Here is an 18,826-nt window from a genome sequence, read left to right on the forward strand (position 1 = left end):
TGCTACATCCGTGTCTCTGCCTCACCTCCTGCAGAAAAGGAGAGAGAGGAGACAGCGTGACTGATCAGGAGCTGCACATCCGACCGTCAAAAGGTAGTTTTTTTTATCAGTGCTTCTCTCTAATAACCTTGTGGCCCTCCAGTGTTGCCCACCTTCGCACGCCCACCCCTGCTTCAAACAATCTGCCACGGGTGGAGTCTGTAAAACGTAAAACCTTTTTCGTTTGCGTCAGATATGGCGCCTTATCACAGCGTCAGAATGTCTCAAAGAGCTTCCCTGGTCAGCAGAAGAACCAGAGGGGTGACCAGGAGGAAGCACTGCCTGAACGGCTGGTCCGAGCAGATTCGATAACTGCTTTCAAAAGGGAATTGGATAGGTAGTTAAAAAGGAAAAAATTGAGGGCTTATGGAGTAAGAGCGGGGGAGAGGGACTAGATGGTAGCTCTTGCAAGCACGATGGACAGAATGGCCTCCTTCCGTGCTGTAAGATACTCTGATTCTACGATTAACTGACGTGATTATGGTGAGGTTCACACAGACAGCGCTAGAGATCGACTCACCAGCTAAATGACAGGAGCAAATCTCACCCGGCGGACCAGAGAATCACCAGGCCTTCGTAAGAAATAAATGCCTTGCAATTGTGTCATTGGATTTTTTTTCCATTTCTCAGTAAATGTGAAAGGAGGTGTGGAGCTGAGGCTGAGGGACGTCACCGTGCTGGGCTGGGCGTGGGTTGGCACGAGCCAAGACTTGGGGACCCCAGAGCGCGCGCCGGGGTGACTGCTGGAGTCTAACCAGCTAAAACCACATCGCTTGCCGTTGATATCGCCGTCTGGCAAGCTTTCCCGCTGCTCGTCCAGCGAGGACCGCCCTACCTGTTTGGGCCTTGACGCGCAAGGTTAACAGGAGCTGAGTGGAAGGACTCCCTGCCCCCAGTGTCTGGTCTGCCCTTCCAGGTCCAGCCCATGAGCCCGGCTGTCATCAGCGGTGCCCCCCCCGCCGGGATACCGTGGACCTGCCTTGGCTCAGGACCTCAACTGGAGACCGTCTCCGAGGGCTGGATGGATTCCGATCTCTTTTGAGCCGGCTCAGCTCTGAGGAGTCCCTGCTCGCCTACCCCCCCCCCCACCCCCAGGGGAGCAGATGTCATACCATTATTATTTATCCCATTTGAAATGATCATATTTCAGAACCAAAACGTATTGATTTTTAAAAAAACGAAAGAAAAAATGTGTCGTCGGGGGGTGTCGTTGTGTTCCACTGACTGTCGCATTGTACTAACTGATTCTGATACAACCCCCCCCACCACCACCAGGCACTGCCCTCCGCAGTCACTACACTTGCCAGTCCTCGCCCCAAGCCAGTCACTGCCCTCCATAGTCACTACTTTTGCCAGTCACTTTGCCGCCCTCGCCCTCGCCAGTCACTGACCGGTGGTTTGTGTCCCAGGAGCAAGAATGGGGCTGAGTTTGAGAGATATGAAAGTGGCTGGAGAAGAGACCTTCCGGAAATTCCCGAAAGGTAAAGCCACGGTCAGGGACGGAGAGAGAGAGAGAGAGAGAGAGTGTGAGTGGAAATATGTGGGAATAAAAGAGAAAGAGAAGTGTGTGTGGGTGGGGACCGGTGCGTGGGCAGGACTGGGGCTGGCAGTGTAGGGGTGCGTGGCAGCTGCGTAGGGTGGGGTGGGGGACGTGGGGGTGGTTGAGTCCGGGCAAGACGGTGGTGGGACGGGTGGGTAGGCAGGCGGTTGAGCTGAGGCGTGGGAGGGGTAGCGCGCGCGGGAGGGGCTGACGTACGGGGCAGGGCTGATCTGTGGGCTGGGAGGGGTGTGGGGGGGGTGGGGCTGGGGCGTGTGGGGGTTTATGGGGTAGGCTGTGGGTGGGGGGTGGGGGGGCTGCGGTTGGCTGATGACGCTAGCGCCTGTGTCTAATCTCTGTCTGATTGTAGAGAGCCGATCCAGTGTCTTCTTCGGCCAGATTTTACTGCTCATGTCTTACCTGGTCATCATCGTCACTCTGCCTGTGTCTGTCTGGCTGTGCGTGAAGGTGAGAACTTCACAATAATCCAGTAAACTCCCAATACCTCACCCGGGGCCTGGCTCGTCACTCCCCTTAACACGGAACTCATCACGTTTGGAGAAATTATTGTACGGTATTTCAATGTAAAATTGATTGGATAACTCGCCCTGATTCAGAACTCCCCCACCCGTATTTTTATTGGCACTAAACTTCGTACCCACCCCATCACTTCAACCCTCACCAGGCTCCACTGACACCAGCCCTCGCCCACCGCTCGCCCGTTCCCACGAGCTCTTACGCACGCACACACACACACACACACATGCACGCTCTCGTACACACGCGTGCCCTCTCACACACGCACGCCCTCTCTCACACGCGCGCACGTGCTCTCTCATACACACGCAGGCGCGCTCTCACACACGCGCGCACCTGCTCTCACACGCGCGCACGTGCTCTCTCACACGCGCGCGCTCTGTCATACACCCGCGTGCGCTCTCACACACGAACGCGCTCTCTCGCATGCGTGCGCTCATGCACGCAGGCTCTCTCGCAGGCGCTCTCTCCCGCACGCGCTCTCACACAGGTGCTTTCACACAGGTTCCCTCACACACACACGCACACTCTCGCACGCGCAGGCTCACTCACACACGCTTTCTCACACACAATCACAGTCTTTTAACGTCAGATGATTGCTCGGGAGACCAGATGCTAACCTGCTTGATGTGACCTCCCCATTCCCACTGCAGGTGATTAAGGAGTACGAGCGGGCGGTGATGTTCCGGCTGGGACGCATAATTCGGGGTGGACTCCGGGGGCCAGGTACGTCCTCATCGTTCCTCTCCGAAAGAGAGATTCGTAATTATTCTGGGAACTCTCCAGCTCTCCCTCTACGCCGTGCGTCCACACTCCCAGGTCGGGGTTAGAGACGCCGTAAAGCTCCCTCTACGCTCTCCGTCCGCTCCCCCATCCCCAGGAATGTGTTTGGGTTAGCTCCAATGTGTGTCAGGCTTGGTAATGGACTTTCTGATTCACGCCCACCCTCTGCGACAGTCTCTCTAGTCCGGTTCCTGAGCCAGACGGGTCCGCAGTATTCCAGGGCACGGCTGATGACAGCGTTGCCCAGCCTGGCTCATCGGCAGGACCTGGAAGGGCAGACCGGTCACTGGGGGTCAGGGAATCTTCCCACTCCGCTCCTGTCAACCCTGCAAGCCAAAGCACTAACGGGTAGGCTGGACAAGCAGCGGGAAAGCTTGCTTCACAAGATATGTGGTCTTAATTGATTAATTTCCAGCAGTTAATCCAAAGCACATTCCTCGGTGAGCCCCATCCAGAGCACTTTTGCTGCCCCTTCATTTGCCCACGAGTTAGAGGCTAAAGCATAACAGATTTGTATCAGATACATAAACCCTGCCTTCCCAATACACTACAGTTATTCCACCATGTGGCGTCCTGACTGTGTGTCTGACCACAGGTATATTCTGGTTTGTTCCCTGCATCGATACTTTCAAGAGAGTTGATTTGAGGACAGTGGCGTTCTCCGTCGCAACTCAGGAGGTAAGTTCTTCACTCTCCACTTACCATCCGGTCTTAGTCTCACCTCCTAACGGAGTCACAGTGCCTCAGAAAGAGCCTGTTCAGCCCAGGGCTTCTGTGACACTGCTCTCCCCCCACACCCTGCACTGAGTTGAGCTGTTAACGCTAGTTATCGGATGGTCTGTGACGTGGTCTGAGTGTAGATGTCAGAGAGTTGAGCAGTTCACCTGGAGGGTTTGGTTTAGACACTGGGAGAAACTCCCTCTGGTTTTAGATTAATGTTGTGGGATCTTTAACATCCACTTGGCTGCTCCCACAGCACAGCTGCCCTGACCAACCTCGAAAACTGCATTTAGTCATAATAATAATAATAATCCTTGCATTTGATATAGCAATCTTCTAGACGTCCCAAAGCGCTTCACAGAACACACTGTAAAGTGAATTGACTGTATATTTGTGGGCGAACGCGGCAGCCAATTGCGCACAGCAATGTCCCACAAGCAGTCGTAGATTGAAAATGACCAATTTATTATTGTTTTGTTTTTTTGGAGGGTTTATTACCCACAGCTTCACACCGGTCACTCCCTGTCACTCACACCCCGACCCTGTCTCTCTTACCTTGTGTTGCCTCTCAATGGTTCACGCACACTTGCTCTGAGCTGGCTGACGTTGGCTGCGTGAGCTCCTGTCACTGGTGTCTGTTGCCCACAGGTCCTGACCAAAGACTCCGTGACCATTATGGTGGATGCGGTTGTGTTTTACCGAGTTGTGGACCCTGTGGTCTCGGTGCTCAGTGTGGTGGACGCCAATATGGCCACTCACCTGCTGGCTCAGACCTCACTGCGCACCATGCTGGGAACCAAGAACCTCACGGACATCCTCGCCGACCGGGAGGAGATGGCGGAAGAAATGGAGGTGGGTCAGCGGGATTGGGTGGGGGGGGGAGATCATGACAAGCACAAGCCTCACATCCTGTATCCTGGAGACCTGTAGCATAGTGGTTAGTGCGCTCACTTCGCAAGCGAGAGGACCTGGGGTTGATTCCCAGGCAGGGCGAAACTTTAGGCAAGTTTCTTTACTCCGCCTGTTTACCTTGCAGTGAGTATCACTTTTCGGGAGTAATCCTTAAAAAAAATAATTTGGTCAATCAATCGCCGAATGTTTGTGGATTAATGGACAGCCTCACCTTCTCCATGAGTCACCCCTCACGTCCCTGCTATCAGGATGCCTGAAATCACCTGTCACTCTCGCTCACACAGAAAATCCTGTACTCTGCCTCCAAGGATTGGGGGATTAAGGTGCAGCGAGTGGAGTTTAAAGATGTGAAACTGCCCAAGATGCTGCAAAGAGCGATGGCCATGGAGGCCAAGGCCACCAGAGACACCAAGGCACTGGTATGAGGGGGGGGTGCAGCGCTGGGGCGGGGCGGTGGGGGGAGGAGTCAGTGGAAGGGAGATGGGGTGAAGGTGTGAGGGGGGAGGGGGTACGGCACCAGCTCGGGTGTAAACCTTCGACTGCCTAACGTGTTCGGTTGCCGCCTGACGTGAAAGGAGTGATATAAATGTAATTTAGTGTTTGTCTGACTGTGAGGCTTGTCTAATGGTAGCTGATATTGACTTGTCTCCCTGACGCCTCTCATTGTCTCCCAGTCTCTCTGTTGCCTTACTGTCTCTCCTTCTCCCTGTCGCCTCGCAGACATGTCTCGCTGACGCCTTGCTTTCTCCTGGCAGGTGATCTCCTCGCAGGGGGAGCTGGATGCCTCTCTGGCCCTCAAGACTGCAGCCGTCATCATGTCGCAGTCACCATCGGCGCTGCAGCTCCGGTACCTGCTGACGCTGAGCGAGATCACCACCAAGCGAAAGTCCACCATCATCTTCCCCATCTCCTTCTAGCCCGCCAACCCGTGATCCCCAGCTCCCTACCCATCCCCGGTCCCCAGCCCAATTCCTCAGCCCAGCTCCTTCCCCATCCCCAGCCACTAGGCCCCCCCAGCCCAAACCCCAGCCCCAACCCTTATCCCCCAGTCCAACTCCCACCCCTAAACCCTCAGCCCAGCCCCCAGCCCCTAACCCTCAGCCCAGCCCCCCCCCCACTGAGGTTGCTTTGGGAAAACGTACTATTGTGTAAACCTGAGCACGGATTTCGGCCGCTTTCGGGCGAATCAATTTTAGGAAATAAAAACATCACCGGCTCCATCTGCTGTCCTCGTCATTACACAGCGTCACAGCCGCATGTGGCTGGGGGATGTGTGTGGCTGGGTGGGGTGGGTTGTGCGTGTAACTGGTGGGGGTGGTGTAAGTGTGGCGGGGGTGGGGGATAAACACTACTCTACAGGACTCCGTGAATTATAACGAGGACGTTTCAGTTGAATAAATTGCTGGGAGGCTCTCGGAAGAATTGATTTGCGACATTGAAAACAAGGGAGAAGGGGAGTGGGGAAAGAGCAGGGGTTGGGATTAGAGATCGATGACTTTATTGGAGGAGCAAAACCGTGATCGAATTCTGGCGGTGTCTTGTATCTGAAGCTGCTCTGTTCAAATGAATCAAAATCCTTTGAAGAGATTTACAATATTACTAATATTTTCTCTGATCATGGTTAGACAAGGTTAGACAATGAATGAAATCACCTTCCGGTTAAACATACAGTTGCAATTTCCTAAATTTTGATTATACACAACATTAACATTTGCCACCAAATTGGTCCCTATGTCCCAGTGATTCTGATCCTGTGTCATTTAGAAACTGGTTTCAACACGACAGGCAGCATCTATGGAGAGAGGAAAACGAGTTAACGTTTCTGATGAAAGGTCATCGCCTGAAACGTTAACTCACTTGCCTCTCTCCATAGATGCTGCCTGACCTGCTGAATGTTCCCAGCGATTTACTGGAAATCAGAGGCTTTCCAGGTTTTCCCAGGGAAAAAAGGAAAGCAGGAGAACTTGAAGTCTAAGAAATTTCAACTCCAGACCCAGCTGGAGTGGACTGGGGCGATGGACATGTGGAGTTTGGACTGAAACACCCACTTCCCACTGGCTCAACGTGAGGCTCACCACTGTAAATTCTCCTGCGTTTCCACATATTAAACAGTTCATAGTAAACGTGGCCTTACACACCTCCTCACCCTCCAGCATTGCCTCTGTGGGATTCAGTCAAATGTGGCTGCAGAATTTCACCGTGGTTTAGATTTACCTTGTAAATGTCCTGACTGAAAGCCAGTCATCCTGGGTCCTGGTGCTCACCGGGTGTCACTGCGGACAATGTGTGAGCTTCTGTATAACCGACAATTTACAGTAACAAGTTATTGTCTGTTGGTTTACACTAACCAGCTGTTGTAGTAGATGAATGCTTGGTCCAGTGGTAAGTATCACCATCAGTTCCTGAAGAAAGTGAAATGACTTGGACTCCGGTTCTGTGTGAATCCCAATCAGACGCTTCTCACAGGGTGTTCAGGGGTAAAGTCCTGAGGTCAGATGAAATGCTGAGATTGAAGAGACTGTGCTTCCCACTGAACTCTGGTGTAATCATTGGTGACATGAGTTATTTCATTCTCTGTCTGAGAACGGCATCTGATGCCACATTGGGGAGGAATTATAACAATATTCCTTACATGTGATACAGAGCCTTATCACGTTGTTGAGACGTCTCAAAGCACTTCACAGAATATACTGTAAAGTGGAGTGACTGTATATTTTGTGGGCGAAACATGGCAACCAATTATGCACAGCAGTGTCTCACAAACAGTCATGGATTGAGTGACCAAATTATTATTATTATTTATTGTGGGTGGGGGATTATTACTGCTGAAAAACGATCCACCAATCGATTAACAACCGGATTCTTGCTTAACCCTAGGTAAACAGAGGCGTGTGGAGTAAGGAAACTTGCCTAAGGTTACTCCACACAAGTTACAGTGAGTGAGATAGAGCAGTTACGCTGGCGACAATGAGGCAAGACGTATATAAGATTGGTTTGGGGCAGGACTAACCTGTTGGGAGTTCAGGTTGCCTTGTGTGTTGGTGGGGTGGGAGGGTGGGAGGGGGGATACCTAGGGTGAGTGTGGTACCTAGTATCTGGGGTGGGGGGGTTTCCTGTGGGATGGGGGCACCAGGTGTGGTGGCAGCTCGCTGGGCAAATCATAGCCCTCCAGTTTGATCTTTATCAGGTGACAAGCCAGCGCAAACTCCTCCTCGTCCAGCCAGCCGTCCTGGTCACAGTCGCACAGTACCCACACCTTGCCCAGCACCGTGTTTGGTAACTTGGATTTCACCAACTCCCTCTTAGCGTTGTTGCCGCTGATTTTGCCGTTGACGGGCGAGAGAGTGTAGAAAATCTCATCGTACTTGGGCTTGTCCCTGGCCACCACCCACTCGCTCTCGTCGGCTCCGGCGCCTGTGCCCTCGCCGTAGCCCTCGGTGAAGGGTCCGTCCTGGTGGCCGTTGAAGGCCCCACCGCTGACTACCGGCTCCGGTCCCTGGCCTGCTTCCTCCCGGAGCTGGCTCAGCAGTGGGGCCATATCCCTGGCCAACATTTGGTCAACCCCCTCCAGCAGCTTGGGTCTCACAGCCCGCAACCGGCTAAAGTCGTAGGTCTGCAACGCACCCTGGTCAGAGAGAGAAGGCAATTGGTGAGAGAGAGGGGGAGCAATGGGAGAGAGAGGGAGAGAGAGAGGAGGAGGGAGAGAGAAGCCCACACAATAAGAACCACATCAAAATTTAGATTTACAAATTTACATTTGGCCGATTGAGTCGACACCAGCTCACCGAGCAAGGTAACTCTCAATCCCACCGCCATCTACCATACCCTGCCTTCCCTGCCCATAACCAAGGCGCTCTCATTGTGATAGGGTACAGCTCTAGACTGGAGACATTAACGCTCTTTCTGTTGGGAGCAGAGAATGTTGAAGGTGATACGTTACAAATGTTCAAGACAACCAAAGTCCTTAGGAAACTGTTACTTAGCGTTTGGTGTCTGAAGCACATGGAAACCTGTCGCGTTTGTGTCAGAGTATCTAAAACAAAGTATAGTACTGGGAGTTTCAGTTAGGCATGGAAATTTCCTGTGTCTAGATTGGAATCTGCCCTCTCTTCCCCGAGGGATACTCCCTGGTTAACTAATCCTTGAAAACATTAGGCCAAGGATTGGGGAACCTAGAATGTGTGTTGGAGTAGCTGCCGGAGTTTAACCAGCTACAACTGCACGTTTGCAACTATTGACTGCCAAGTTCCTATCGTTTGCCCAACAAGCATTAAGATTAGGGTTTGCAGGATCAACAGTGGCTGAATGGGAAGAATCCCAGCCCTCCATGTTCTCCCAAATCCTGCTGACAAGCCAGTCTGGTTTGCCTATCGACCTTTGAGAACTGTGAACCCACCTGTCTCAGGAACTAGACTCACCAGAGACCACTAAAGAGGATCAACTGGATTCCAACCTTTCTTCGGCAAAGACATCACCTTGGGACCAACTTAACTCCCAAAAGCCCATACTTACCTCCCTCACAGGAGAATAATCATAGACATCACAATGTGTAGATTGGCACCAATTCAAACACTGTGGGTTCTTCCCGCCCAGCTGCCCCCCAAATACAAGTATCATATTAAAATTGTAGCCTCTCTTTAAAGCAAGTCCCAGTGTCGCACCTTTGGATTATTGTGATTAAGTGCTCCATCCTCTCTCTGAGAAGTCTCTCAATATTTGAATATTGACGAGCTGTATAGGAACACTGCAGTGTGAGGGGGAGCCAGGCAGAGTGTGAGAGAGTGAGAGAGTGTGAGGGGGAGCCAAGCAGAGTGTGAGAGAGTGAGAGTGAGAGAGTGTGAGGGGGAGCCAGGCAGAGTGTGAGAGAGTGAGAGTGAGAGAGTGTGAGGGGGAGCCAGGCAGTGAAACTCCTCAGTTAAATATTTTTAGGAAATCTTACCTGCATTTTGCTGACATTGGGGAAATCTCCCACGGAGATATTGTGCTCCCGCTGCAGGGCAATGTAAACCTCGGAAAGATTTTTGATCATTTCCTTTTTCTTAGCTTCTTTCCCGAAGACCGCTGGCATCTCCTTCTTCAAGTAGTCAATGATGTAGGCGTGAACCTGGACAATGTTGAACATGGACAATGTTAGGCCGAACACAATGAAATCAGCCGCCTGCTTAAATCACATTGAACTTCTCATTGATATCCCAATCATGGCTATTCTCTTACACAAACCGGCCTGATACACATTGCAGAGCAGGTGGGGGCAGGATCTCGGGGCAATATCCCATAGGACGCAGTAATGAGGTGTCTTCTACCGAGATATTGTTCAACTGCATGGCTGTCCTCTGGTCCTCAGTGAGCTCGCTGATGTGTGTATACGAGCTCTAATAATGAGTGTCCCCGCTTCGCACAGCCCTGCCTCCCCCACCTCTGCCCCACCTCCCCATCACACAGCCCCGCCTCCCCATCACAGCTCCGCCTCCCCATCACACAGCCCCGCCTCCCCATCACACAGCCCCGCCTCCCCATCACACAGCTCCGCCTCCCCATCACACAGCCCTGCCTCCCCCACCTCTGCCCCACCTCCCCATCACGCAGCCCCACCTCCCCTTCGCGCAGTCCCACCTCCCCTTCGCGGAGCCCCACCTCCCCATCACACAGCCCCGCCTCCCCATCACACAGCTCCGCCTCCCCATCACACAGCCCCGCCTCCCCATTACACAGCCCCGCCTCCCCCCTCCCCCCCCACCTCTGACCTGCCAACTCGGGTCAGGGTGAGAGTCAGATTCTAAGATCTGGGTCAGGGTTAGTCAAGTTCAGAGATCAGGGTCAGGGTTAGGTTAATGGGTCAGGATTAGGTTAGCAGGTCAGGGTTAGTTTAGCGGCTCAGGTTGACCACTGACCTTTGCTAGCCTGGCTCGCTTGATGAGATCGTTGAGTTTGCGCAGGGCAGCGTTGCGGGGGAGACTCTGGATGTCCGCGAAGAGGTCCTGGGCCTCCATCTCGAAGAGCTTGCGGTTGTGCGTGATGTGCAGTGGGCAGGACCAGAAGGAGCCGATGTAGACACGAGCCACCTCGGGCGTGTCCACCACTTTGCCGAGCGACCACATCATGGCGCCATACACCCTCATCAGCTGCTGCGTGTCCACCTGATCAGCCTTATTCAGCACAACGCGAACCTTGTCATCGTTGCCTCGCAGAGCCCGGATCGCCTCGGAGAACTCATCCGATATGTCCAGCTTGTGAGCATCAAACAGCAAAATGATACGGTCAACCCGTTCAGCAAACCACCCCAGGACCTCAGCAAAGTCGTAGCCTGAGAGAAACACACACCGTCACAGCCTCACCTGCAACACGTGACAGCAGATTCCTCCTGTGTGTCCTCAGGGGCAGCGGCAGCAATAATAATAATAATAACAATAATAATCCTTGCATTTGATATAGCACCTTATCACATCATTGGGACGTCTCAAAGCACCTCACAGAATAGACTGGAGCGTGACTGTGTATTTAGTAGGTGGGGAGTGGGGGTTGCTGAGTGAAGGGTTGGGGGGGGTAGTGGGTGTGGAGGGTGAGGGGTTGGGTTGGGAGTTTGAGGTGGGGGGGATGAGGGTTGGGCGCGGTTTTGGGGGTGGGAGATGGCAGCTCTAGCTCAAGCCACCCGTGCTCTAATTGTAAGCTGTGTTTCAGTCTTGTCCAGCGGTAACCATAACGTGCAGAAACCATAAGGCGACTTGAACATTCTGTTCTCATGCGGTGAGGAGAATCCATAACCCAAAGCTCAGCACCAGTCTTCCTCCTTCCTCTAATTATAACCCGCAGCGAAACCCAGCCAAGAACTGAGCAACTGGCGAGCTGCCCATGTGTCCACTATCTGGCAGGAAATTGTAAACTGTTAATGAAGCAGAGCACATCCAAGTCAACGGCAATATCACACTTCCTCAGGCCTGAACAATAACAAGAGAATGTCTTCCTGAAAGAGGACATTATCTGCCGTTAGTCCAGCTGTTAGGACTCTGACATCGAACACAGATTTCAGATAGGTTGGAAACAGTTAACGTAGAAAGAAAGGTTTGCACTTTTCTTTGGTTCCTCTTTTCTGGGGTTAGTTTTGGTTAACTTCTGCAAAAGCAGAGTCCATGATGGTCACATGAGGCTACGTGAGCCCACAGCTTAGACCACAATTATAGCCACTCAATAGTGCTGAGCTGAGGGCTGGGTTGGCAGCTCGTATCCTCTCCCACACCAGACTCCGTGAGCCCATCACCCCCATCCTTGCCGGTTCCACTGGCTCCCCATCCCCTGGAGGGTCAGATTACACATCCTCATCCTTACCTTCAAGCCCCTCTGTGGGGTCACACCACCCCAGTGGAGGGTTGTCCTCTCTCTGGAAGGTCACCTTGCCCCCCCACCACCCCCCCCATCTCCCCACCTTCAAAACTTAAATCAAGTTTTGCCCATCTTTCGACCACGTTCTCTCACTCAGCCCCACCCCCCACCACTTAGAATCAGCTGTGAGATGTCCTCCTGACATAACAGACGCCGTTTTAATTAATGTTGTGCAGCAGCCAGGGCAGGATTGCCAATAAAATATTCAGGATATTTTTTAGGGTAAGGAGAGGGGCAGAGGTTAGAGACTCCACATCACATTGGAGCCAGGGATTGGGTGAGGCTGATGAATAGCAGGAGATCCTGGGACTTCATAGCCAATATAAGTGGATGAAATGAGAATTGATGGAGATGTTCGTCAGTGCAGTTAGAATGGGCCAAAAGTGAACAATGATGAGAATGTTTTAAGGTAAGGGATCAACATCAAGATCCACAGCCTCACATACAAAGCCTGCCGTATCCTAACAGCTCCCAACATCTCTGACCTGCTCATACCCCACTCCCCTGCCCATCCTCTTCACTCAGGTTACACTCGTCTGCTGCAACTCCCTCAACTGCTCCCTCCACTTCACCACCAGTCATCATGTGGCTACCATGTACCTAACCTCTGGAATTTGTCTCGATCCCTTTGTCTTGCCCTCTTTACCTAACCTTTCATCCCACGCCTATGGTCACCTCCCCTTTCCCTCTTGCTCAGCGTCCAGCAAGATTTTATCCCATGTGAAGGGCAGTGAATTGTAATAGTACTGGTGAGAAAGGAGACGTTGGTTTACGCGCTCAGGGCAATTTCCTCAGTTAATATTTCTCAGTTTCAAAATACAGACAATCCACTCTACAGTATATTCTATGAAGCTCTTTGAGATGTCATGAGGCGCTATATCAAATGCAAGGATTATTATTATGATTATTATATCTTGCTACTCCAAAGAAGAGAACCTCAGGACGTGGCCTTGAAGTGGAGGCGACGGGGGCACGTATTAGACTGGCTTATGGTTAAAAACTGTAACATTGAGTGAATCAAGCCACAGACTCACAGAACAACTGAACAGAACCTGCGGAGTATACACACACAGCTCCACAACCCAACAGCTTAGCACATTCCTGAAAGACCTGAGACAGGACGGTAGTGATAAGGATTTGTCATACACACAAATTCCTAAGGCTGATTGAAGAGTCGTCAGTTGATATCACATGTTAGAGGCTTGTACATAAGTGGTCAGCCAATTCAGCTCAACTAATTCATGAACTGAAATGTTTATTCAATTAGAAATTAGATTAGATTGATCTCAGATGTTGGATAAGAATTTTTAATATCTCGGTCCCTATGTTATACCCATAGTGTGAAAAATGGCCAACTTTGAGGTCATTGGATTCCAGCAAAATACCCAGTCACTACACTTTACAGCATATTCTGTGAAGCACTTTGAGATGTCTCAATGACGTGATAAGGCGCTATATAAAATGCAAAGATTATTATTAGTATTGGTATCACTTCCTGCGCCTGTACATAGCGTGAGTCCACAGCACACAGATTTACACAGACTGTATTGTAGTCCGTGCCAGTTTTTATACTCCACATAAATCTCCCCAATCCTCCTTCCCTCCCACACCCTCTATTTCCCCACTCAGTGAAGTCCCCATTTCCTCTTCAATATATCTACATTATTGTTATCTGATTCAACCACCGCTTCCGGCAATAAGTGTCTTGTGCATGTGTCAGCCTCATATGCCCCCCCACTCCCCCAGCAAGGCAGCCTCCTACCCCAGGGCTGAGAGGGTTTCTGTTGCCCATCATGACCCAGGCCCACCCCCCGCGCCACTCCGGAAGATCTGTGCTCAGCTGGGGAAACTTTTCTTTTCCCCCCCCATCAAAAGCCCTAGTGACCCTCAACGTAAATCCCTCCAGTGATATTGGTCACTGGGAATGGTGTGGGCAGGAGGAGAAGAAATAAACTCTCAAAGTTACAGCTAATGAGATAAGATCTCCTGACAGGTCAGAGCACATTTTACCAGCCTCTGGTTAAGGTGAGGGTTGGGCTTGGGTCAACGGTTGGCGCGGGGGCGAGGGTTGGCGCAGGGGCGACAGTTGGCGTGGGGGCGAGGGTTGGTGCGGGGGCGAGGGTTGGCGCAGGTTGGAGTTGGGGCGAGGATTGGAGTTGGGGCGAGGGTTGGAGTTGGGGCGAGGGTTGGAGTTGGGGCGAGGATTAAGGATTAGGTTTAGGGTGAAGTTTAGGGCTAAGGGACCTGCTGCTCACCTCTGCTGATGCGCTGTTTCTCCCCGGACAGGATGCCGGGAGTGTCGATGATGGTGATGCTCTTCAGAACCTGGTTTGGGAGCTGAGCACACATAAACCTGCAACAGGGACACACACCAGCTCAGCTCACAGTGAAGCCTGTGGAACTCGCCGCGGGCCAGCACACAGACAGTCATCTAAAAAATACACAGTCACTACACTTTACAATGAAACCTGTGAAGCGTTTGAGATGTTTGGGTGATGGGATAAGAAGCTATATCAAATGCAAGGATTAATGTTGTAAAAAAAGCCAGTTTCACACCCAGATCCGACTGCAGCCCCAAGGACTGTGTGTAAATGCGAGCTTCTGTGGATGGCTTCACATCCAACCCCTCTCCCCTTCACCCTCAAACCCCTTCCCCCCTCCCAACCCCCTCTCCCCCCCCACACACCACCCACCCCATACCAGGCTTACTGAGGACCAGCTGCTTAATCCAGGTCCTCATGTGAATGGCCGTGGCAAATAGATGTGCCCGCCGTGAAACCAACTGGAACGTCCCAGACTACACTCAAGACGGACAGCTCCACTCCATGTAAACACCAGCACTGTCTGTGCTCATCTCTGAAACAGGCCACACCGGTCTGTGTTTTTCGCCTCATCTGTCCCATTCTCTCAGATATCGCGGCTTTAACAATGAACACTTCCTTCGGATAAACACAAATAGAGATATCTCTGCACGCACACTTCCTGCTGTTCTAATCCTGTATTGTCTCCCTGGCTGGCTTTCCTGACTTCTCTCTGTAGTGTAGTTTCGTATTCCCCAGCCGCTCACTGTCGTCACAGTGTTATACGTTTACCAGCAACTAACTGGGTAGTAACGAGTCACAAACAAGACTTTGCAAACTTACAACAACAACAGCTTGCATCTACATAACACCCTTCACGCGGGATAGCGTCCTGGAGCGCTTAAATTTGAGACGCTGCAGGTTCCAGAAAGAACAGCTGTATTATGATAACAATAATATAATAATAGTATTATTAGTGCTAAAAATGTAGTGATAATCCTTGCATTTAGCACAGCACATCTCAAAGCGCTTCACAGTATTTCCTGTAAAGTGACTGGGTGCATTTTGTGGTTTCTCCACAATAACAGTGAATAGTTCAGAGATCAGCTTCAAAACAGGGCTCAGCCGACCCCGCCACCGGGGCCGACGCCCCCCCCCCCCCCCCCACCCCCCGTGGCAGCCTTAATCACCCCTCCGTGGCCTCAAGTATCACCCATGATGTTTATTGTCTTGACACTGACATGCTGACCAGGTTGGAGGATGCCGTTTGATCTTGAGTTGTCTTGCTGACTGCATCAGAGAGTGGTTTATGGTTTTTGGTTGTCACACCGAGGGGATGGACTCTTGACTTTACCTTTTGACTCCACTATCAGAACATAAAACAAGAATCCAACAGTTTCGTGGTGACACTGGTGATTATGCATGTATCCTGTGTGGTCAAACCACCTTCAAACTCCACCTGTGCACCCAGTCTTCACTTGCGCAGATGTTTGAGGTATAATAGAGGGAGTATTAGTCAGTGTCAGTGAGATGCAGATCTGACTGACTCCTCCTGCTTCCCTCCCAAGGACAGGTAACTGATCACTACTTTATTCTCTGAAACCTGGTTACATTATTGTGTCTACGGACAGAGTCCTGTGTCTTTGCACATCTCCACCTTACCCTGGACTCTCCCATTGGTTGACGTCTCCTATTAGTTTATCTTCCTTTTCTCAAGACGCTTCTAACGTGGCAATAACATGGCAGGCTTGTGCGTGGCACCACCTACCTGTTTAGGAAAGCATTTCCAAAACTGTTCAGCTTCCGGAAGGGTTTCTTGGGATCGGCCACAAGAGCATTCCCTGGGATGATGCCCTCGTCCCCGTACATCACCGCAATGAAGGAGTCTGTGGTCGGCTCCGGTCCAATTCGCATCCCCGGGAAGTCCTGGTCCAGGAGGTATCTGACCAAATCACACACCAGCACATCAATTCAACCGTGGTTAACCCTACCCCTGCCAGTCCTCAGGAACATGTGTCCTGGGCTGAAAAGTTGGGGGTGTTGGGGTGCACTGATTACCTGATGAAGCTGGTTTTCCCAGCAGTACTGCCCTAACAGCAGCACCATGGGCTTCTTGGATGGGGGTTGGTTGAGGTTGGGGCTATTGGGTTGGGGCATATTTTGGGGGTATTGGGTACCTGATGAAGCCAGTAGAGTACTGCCCAATGAGGAGAACCATGGGGTTGAGTAGGCTTGAGGTGGGTTCATTGGGGGGTATATTGGGGAGGAGGTGGGGTTTACCTGATGAAGCAGGTCTTGTCGGTAGAGTACTGCTCTATCAACAGCACATTGGCTTGTTGGGTTGGGGGTTAGTTGGGTTGGGGGTTAGTTGGGTTGGGGGTTAGTTGGGTTGGGGGTTAGTTGGGTTGGGGGTTAGTTGGGTTGGGGGTTAGGGTTGTGGGTGGAGGGTGGGGGGGGGAGGGTGATGGTATATTGATTACCTGATGAAGCTGGTTTTGCCAGTAGAGTACTGCCCAACGACGAGAACCATGGGCTTGTTGGTGAAGTCGGCAGAGTCAAGCGATGGCGAGTGGAAAGCCTGGAAATTGTGATGCTCCTCCAGGGGCAGCAGCCAGCGGCGGTACAGGCTCTCCAGCCCCCCTGCCACCGTCCCCAACATCTCCGCCTCCCCCTCCCCTTCCCCCGGCCCCTGCCCTGCCCGCAACCAGCGCCGCATCACGCCAGCAGCTCACTCACTGACACACTCGCTAACTAACACACACTGACTCTGACACTAACACAGTCACTAACACACACTGACTCTGACACTATCACAGTCACTAACACACACTGACTCTGACACTATCACAGTCACTAACACACACTGACTCTGACACTAACACAGTCACTAACACACACTGACTCTGACACTATCACAGTCACTAACACACACTGACTCTGACACTATCACAGTCACTAACACACACTGACTCTGACACTATCACAGTCACTAACACACACTGACTCTGACACTAACACAGTCACTAACACACACTGACTGACACTCACAATCACTAACACACTGACTGACTCTCACAGACACTAACACACACTGACTGACACTCACAGTCACTAACACACACTGACTCTCACAGTCACTAACACACACTGACTCTCACAGTCACTAACACACACTGACTCTCACAGTCACTAACACACACTGACACTCACAGTCACTAACACACACTGACTGACACTCACAGTCACTAACACACACTGACACTCACAGTCACTAACACACACTGACACTCACAGTCACTAACACACACTGACACTCACAGTCACTAACACACACTGACACTCACAGTCACTAACACACACTGACACTCACAGTCACTAACACACACTGACACTCACAGTCACTAACACACACTGACACTCACAGTCACTAACACACACTGACACTCACAGTCACTAACACACACTGACTCTCACAGTCACTAACACACACTGACACTCACAGTCACTAACACACACTGACTCTCACAGTCACTAACACACACTGACACTCACAGTCACTAACACACACTGACTCTCACAGTCACTAACACACACTGACACTCACAGTCACTAACACACACTGACTCTCACAGTCACTAACACACACTGACTCTCACAGTCACTAACACACACTGACTCTCACAGTCACTAACACACACTGACACTCACAGTCACTAACACACACTGACACTCTGAACACTAATTCTGATCTTAACGCGGACTCCACAGCACTGACTCTGACTCTCAGTGAAACCGTATACTGATACTGACCACACACTGACCCCGCCCCCTCCCCACTGACCCCGCCCCCTCCCCACTGACCCCGCCCCCTCCCCACTGACCCCGCCCCCTCCCCACTGACCCCGCCCCCTCCCCACTGACCCCGCCCCTCCCCACTGACCCCGCCCCCTCCCCACTGACCCCGCCCCTCCCCACTGACCCCGCCCCCTCCCCACTGACCCCCCCCCCTCCCCACTGACCCCGCCCCCTCCCCACTGACCCCGCCCCCTCCCCACTGACCCCGCCCCCTCCCCACTGACCCCGCCCCCTCCCCACTGACCCCGCCCCCTTCCCCACTGACCCCGCCCCCTCCCCACTGACCCCGCCCCCTCCCCACTGACCCCCGCCCCCTCCCCACTGACCCGCCCCTCCCCACTGACCCCGCCCCCTCCCCACTGACCCCGCCCCCTCCCCACTGACCCCGCCCCCTCCCCACTGACCCCGCCCCCTCCCCACTGACCCCGCCCCCTCCCCACTGACCCCGCCCCCTCCCCACTGACCCCGCCCCCTCCCCACTGACCCCCCCCTCCCCACTGACCCCGCCCCCTCCCCACTGACCCCGCCCCCTCCCCACTGACCCCGCCCCTCCCCACTGACCCCGCCCCCTCCCCACTGACCCCGCCCCCTCCCCACCGACCCCGCCCCCTCCTCACCAACCCCGCCCCCGTCACACCAACCCCGCCCCCTCCTCACTGACCCCGCCCCACCACACTGACCCCATCCCGCCACACTGACCCCATCCCCCACACTGACCCCACCCCGCCACACTGACCCCATCCCGCCACACTGACCCCATCCCCCA

The 18,826-nt window shown here is 52.6% G+C and overlaps 2 protein-coding genes across 2 annotated transcripts; one reads left to right on the plus strand and one right to left on the minus strand.

The window, feature by feature from the left end:
- LOC103190043 (stomatin-like) lies at nucleotides 1-5,513 on the plus strand. Its single transcript, XM_007910660.2, has 8 exons — nucleotides 1-93; nucleotides 1,449-1,520; nucleotides 1,947-2,044; nucleotides 2,767-2,839; nucleotides 3,492-3,574; nucleotides 4,265-4,468; nucleotides 4,813-4,947; nucleotides 5,284-5,513. The coding sequence occupies exons 2-8, from the start codon at nucleotides 1,457-1,459 to the stop codon at nucleotides 5,443-5,445; spliced, it is 819 nt and encodes a 272-aa protein (XP_007908851.2). The 5' UTR covers nucleotides 1-93; nucleotides 1,449-1,456; the 3' UTR covers nucleotides 5,446-5,513.
- A 2,103-nt stretch (nucleotides 5,514-7,616) lies between these two features.
- Nucleotides 7,617-16,971, minus strand: LOC103190051 (EH domain-containing protein 4). Its single transcript, XM_007910676.2, has 6 exons — nucleotides 16,686-16,971; nucleotides 15,974-16,147; nucleotides 14,161-14,258; nucleotides 10,420-10,832; nucleotides 9,468-9,632; nucleotides 7,617-8,153 (listed from the first exon to the last, which is right to left on the minus strand). The coding sequence occupies exons 1-6, from the start codon at nucleotides 16,919-16,921 to the stop codon at nucleotides 7,617-7,619; spliced, it is 1,623 nt and encodes a 540-aa protein (XP_007908867.1). The 5' UTR covers nucleotides 16,922-16,971.
- Between the last annotated feature and the right edge of the window lie 1,855 nt (nucleotides 16,972-18,826).

Source organism: Callorhinchus milii, unplaced genomic scaffold (assembly GCF_018977255.1).
Source record: "Callorhinchus milii isolate IMCB2004 unplaced genomic scaffold, IMCB_Cmil_1.0 Scaffold9, whole genome shotgun sequence".
NCBI classification, from domain to species: Eukaryota; Metazoa; Chordata; class Chondrichthyes; order Chimaeriformes; family Callorhinchidae; genus Callorhinchus; species Callorhinchus milii.

What these genes read in the sequence shown, in the direction of transcription:
- LOC103190043 (XM_007910660.2), top strand. Translation starts at nt 1,457, where the DNA reads ATGGGGCTGAGTTTGAGAGATATGAAAGTGGCTGGAGAAGAGACCTTC. An exon ending in CTGTCTGGCTGTGCGTGAAG is followed by an intron (nt 2,045 to 2,766) that starts GTGAGAACTTCA and finishes TTCCCACTGCAG; the next exon opens with GTGATTAAGGAGTACGAGCG. An exon ending in AGATGGCGGAAGAAATGGAG is followed by an intron (nt 4,469 to 4,812) that starts GTGGGTCAGCGG and finishes TCGCTCACACAG; the next exon opens with AAAATCCTGTACTCTGCCTC.
- LOC103190051 (XM_007910676.2), bottom strand. Translation starts at nt 16,921, where the DNA reads ATGCGGCGCTGGTTGCGGGCAGGGCAGGGGCCGGGGGAAGGGGAGGGG. An exon ending in GAAACAGCGCATCAGCAGAG is followed by an intron (nt 10,833 to 14,160) that starts GTGAGCAGCAGG and finishes TGTTTCTCTCAG; the next exon opens with GCTACGACTTTGCTGAGGTC. An exon ending in CCAATGTCAGCAAAATGCAG is followed by an intron (nt 8,154 to 9,467) that starts GTAAGATTTCCT and finishes CTCTCTGACCAG; the next exon opens with GGTGCGTTGCAGACCTACGA.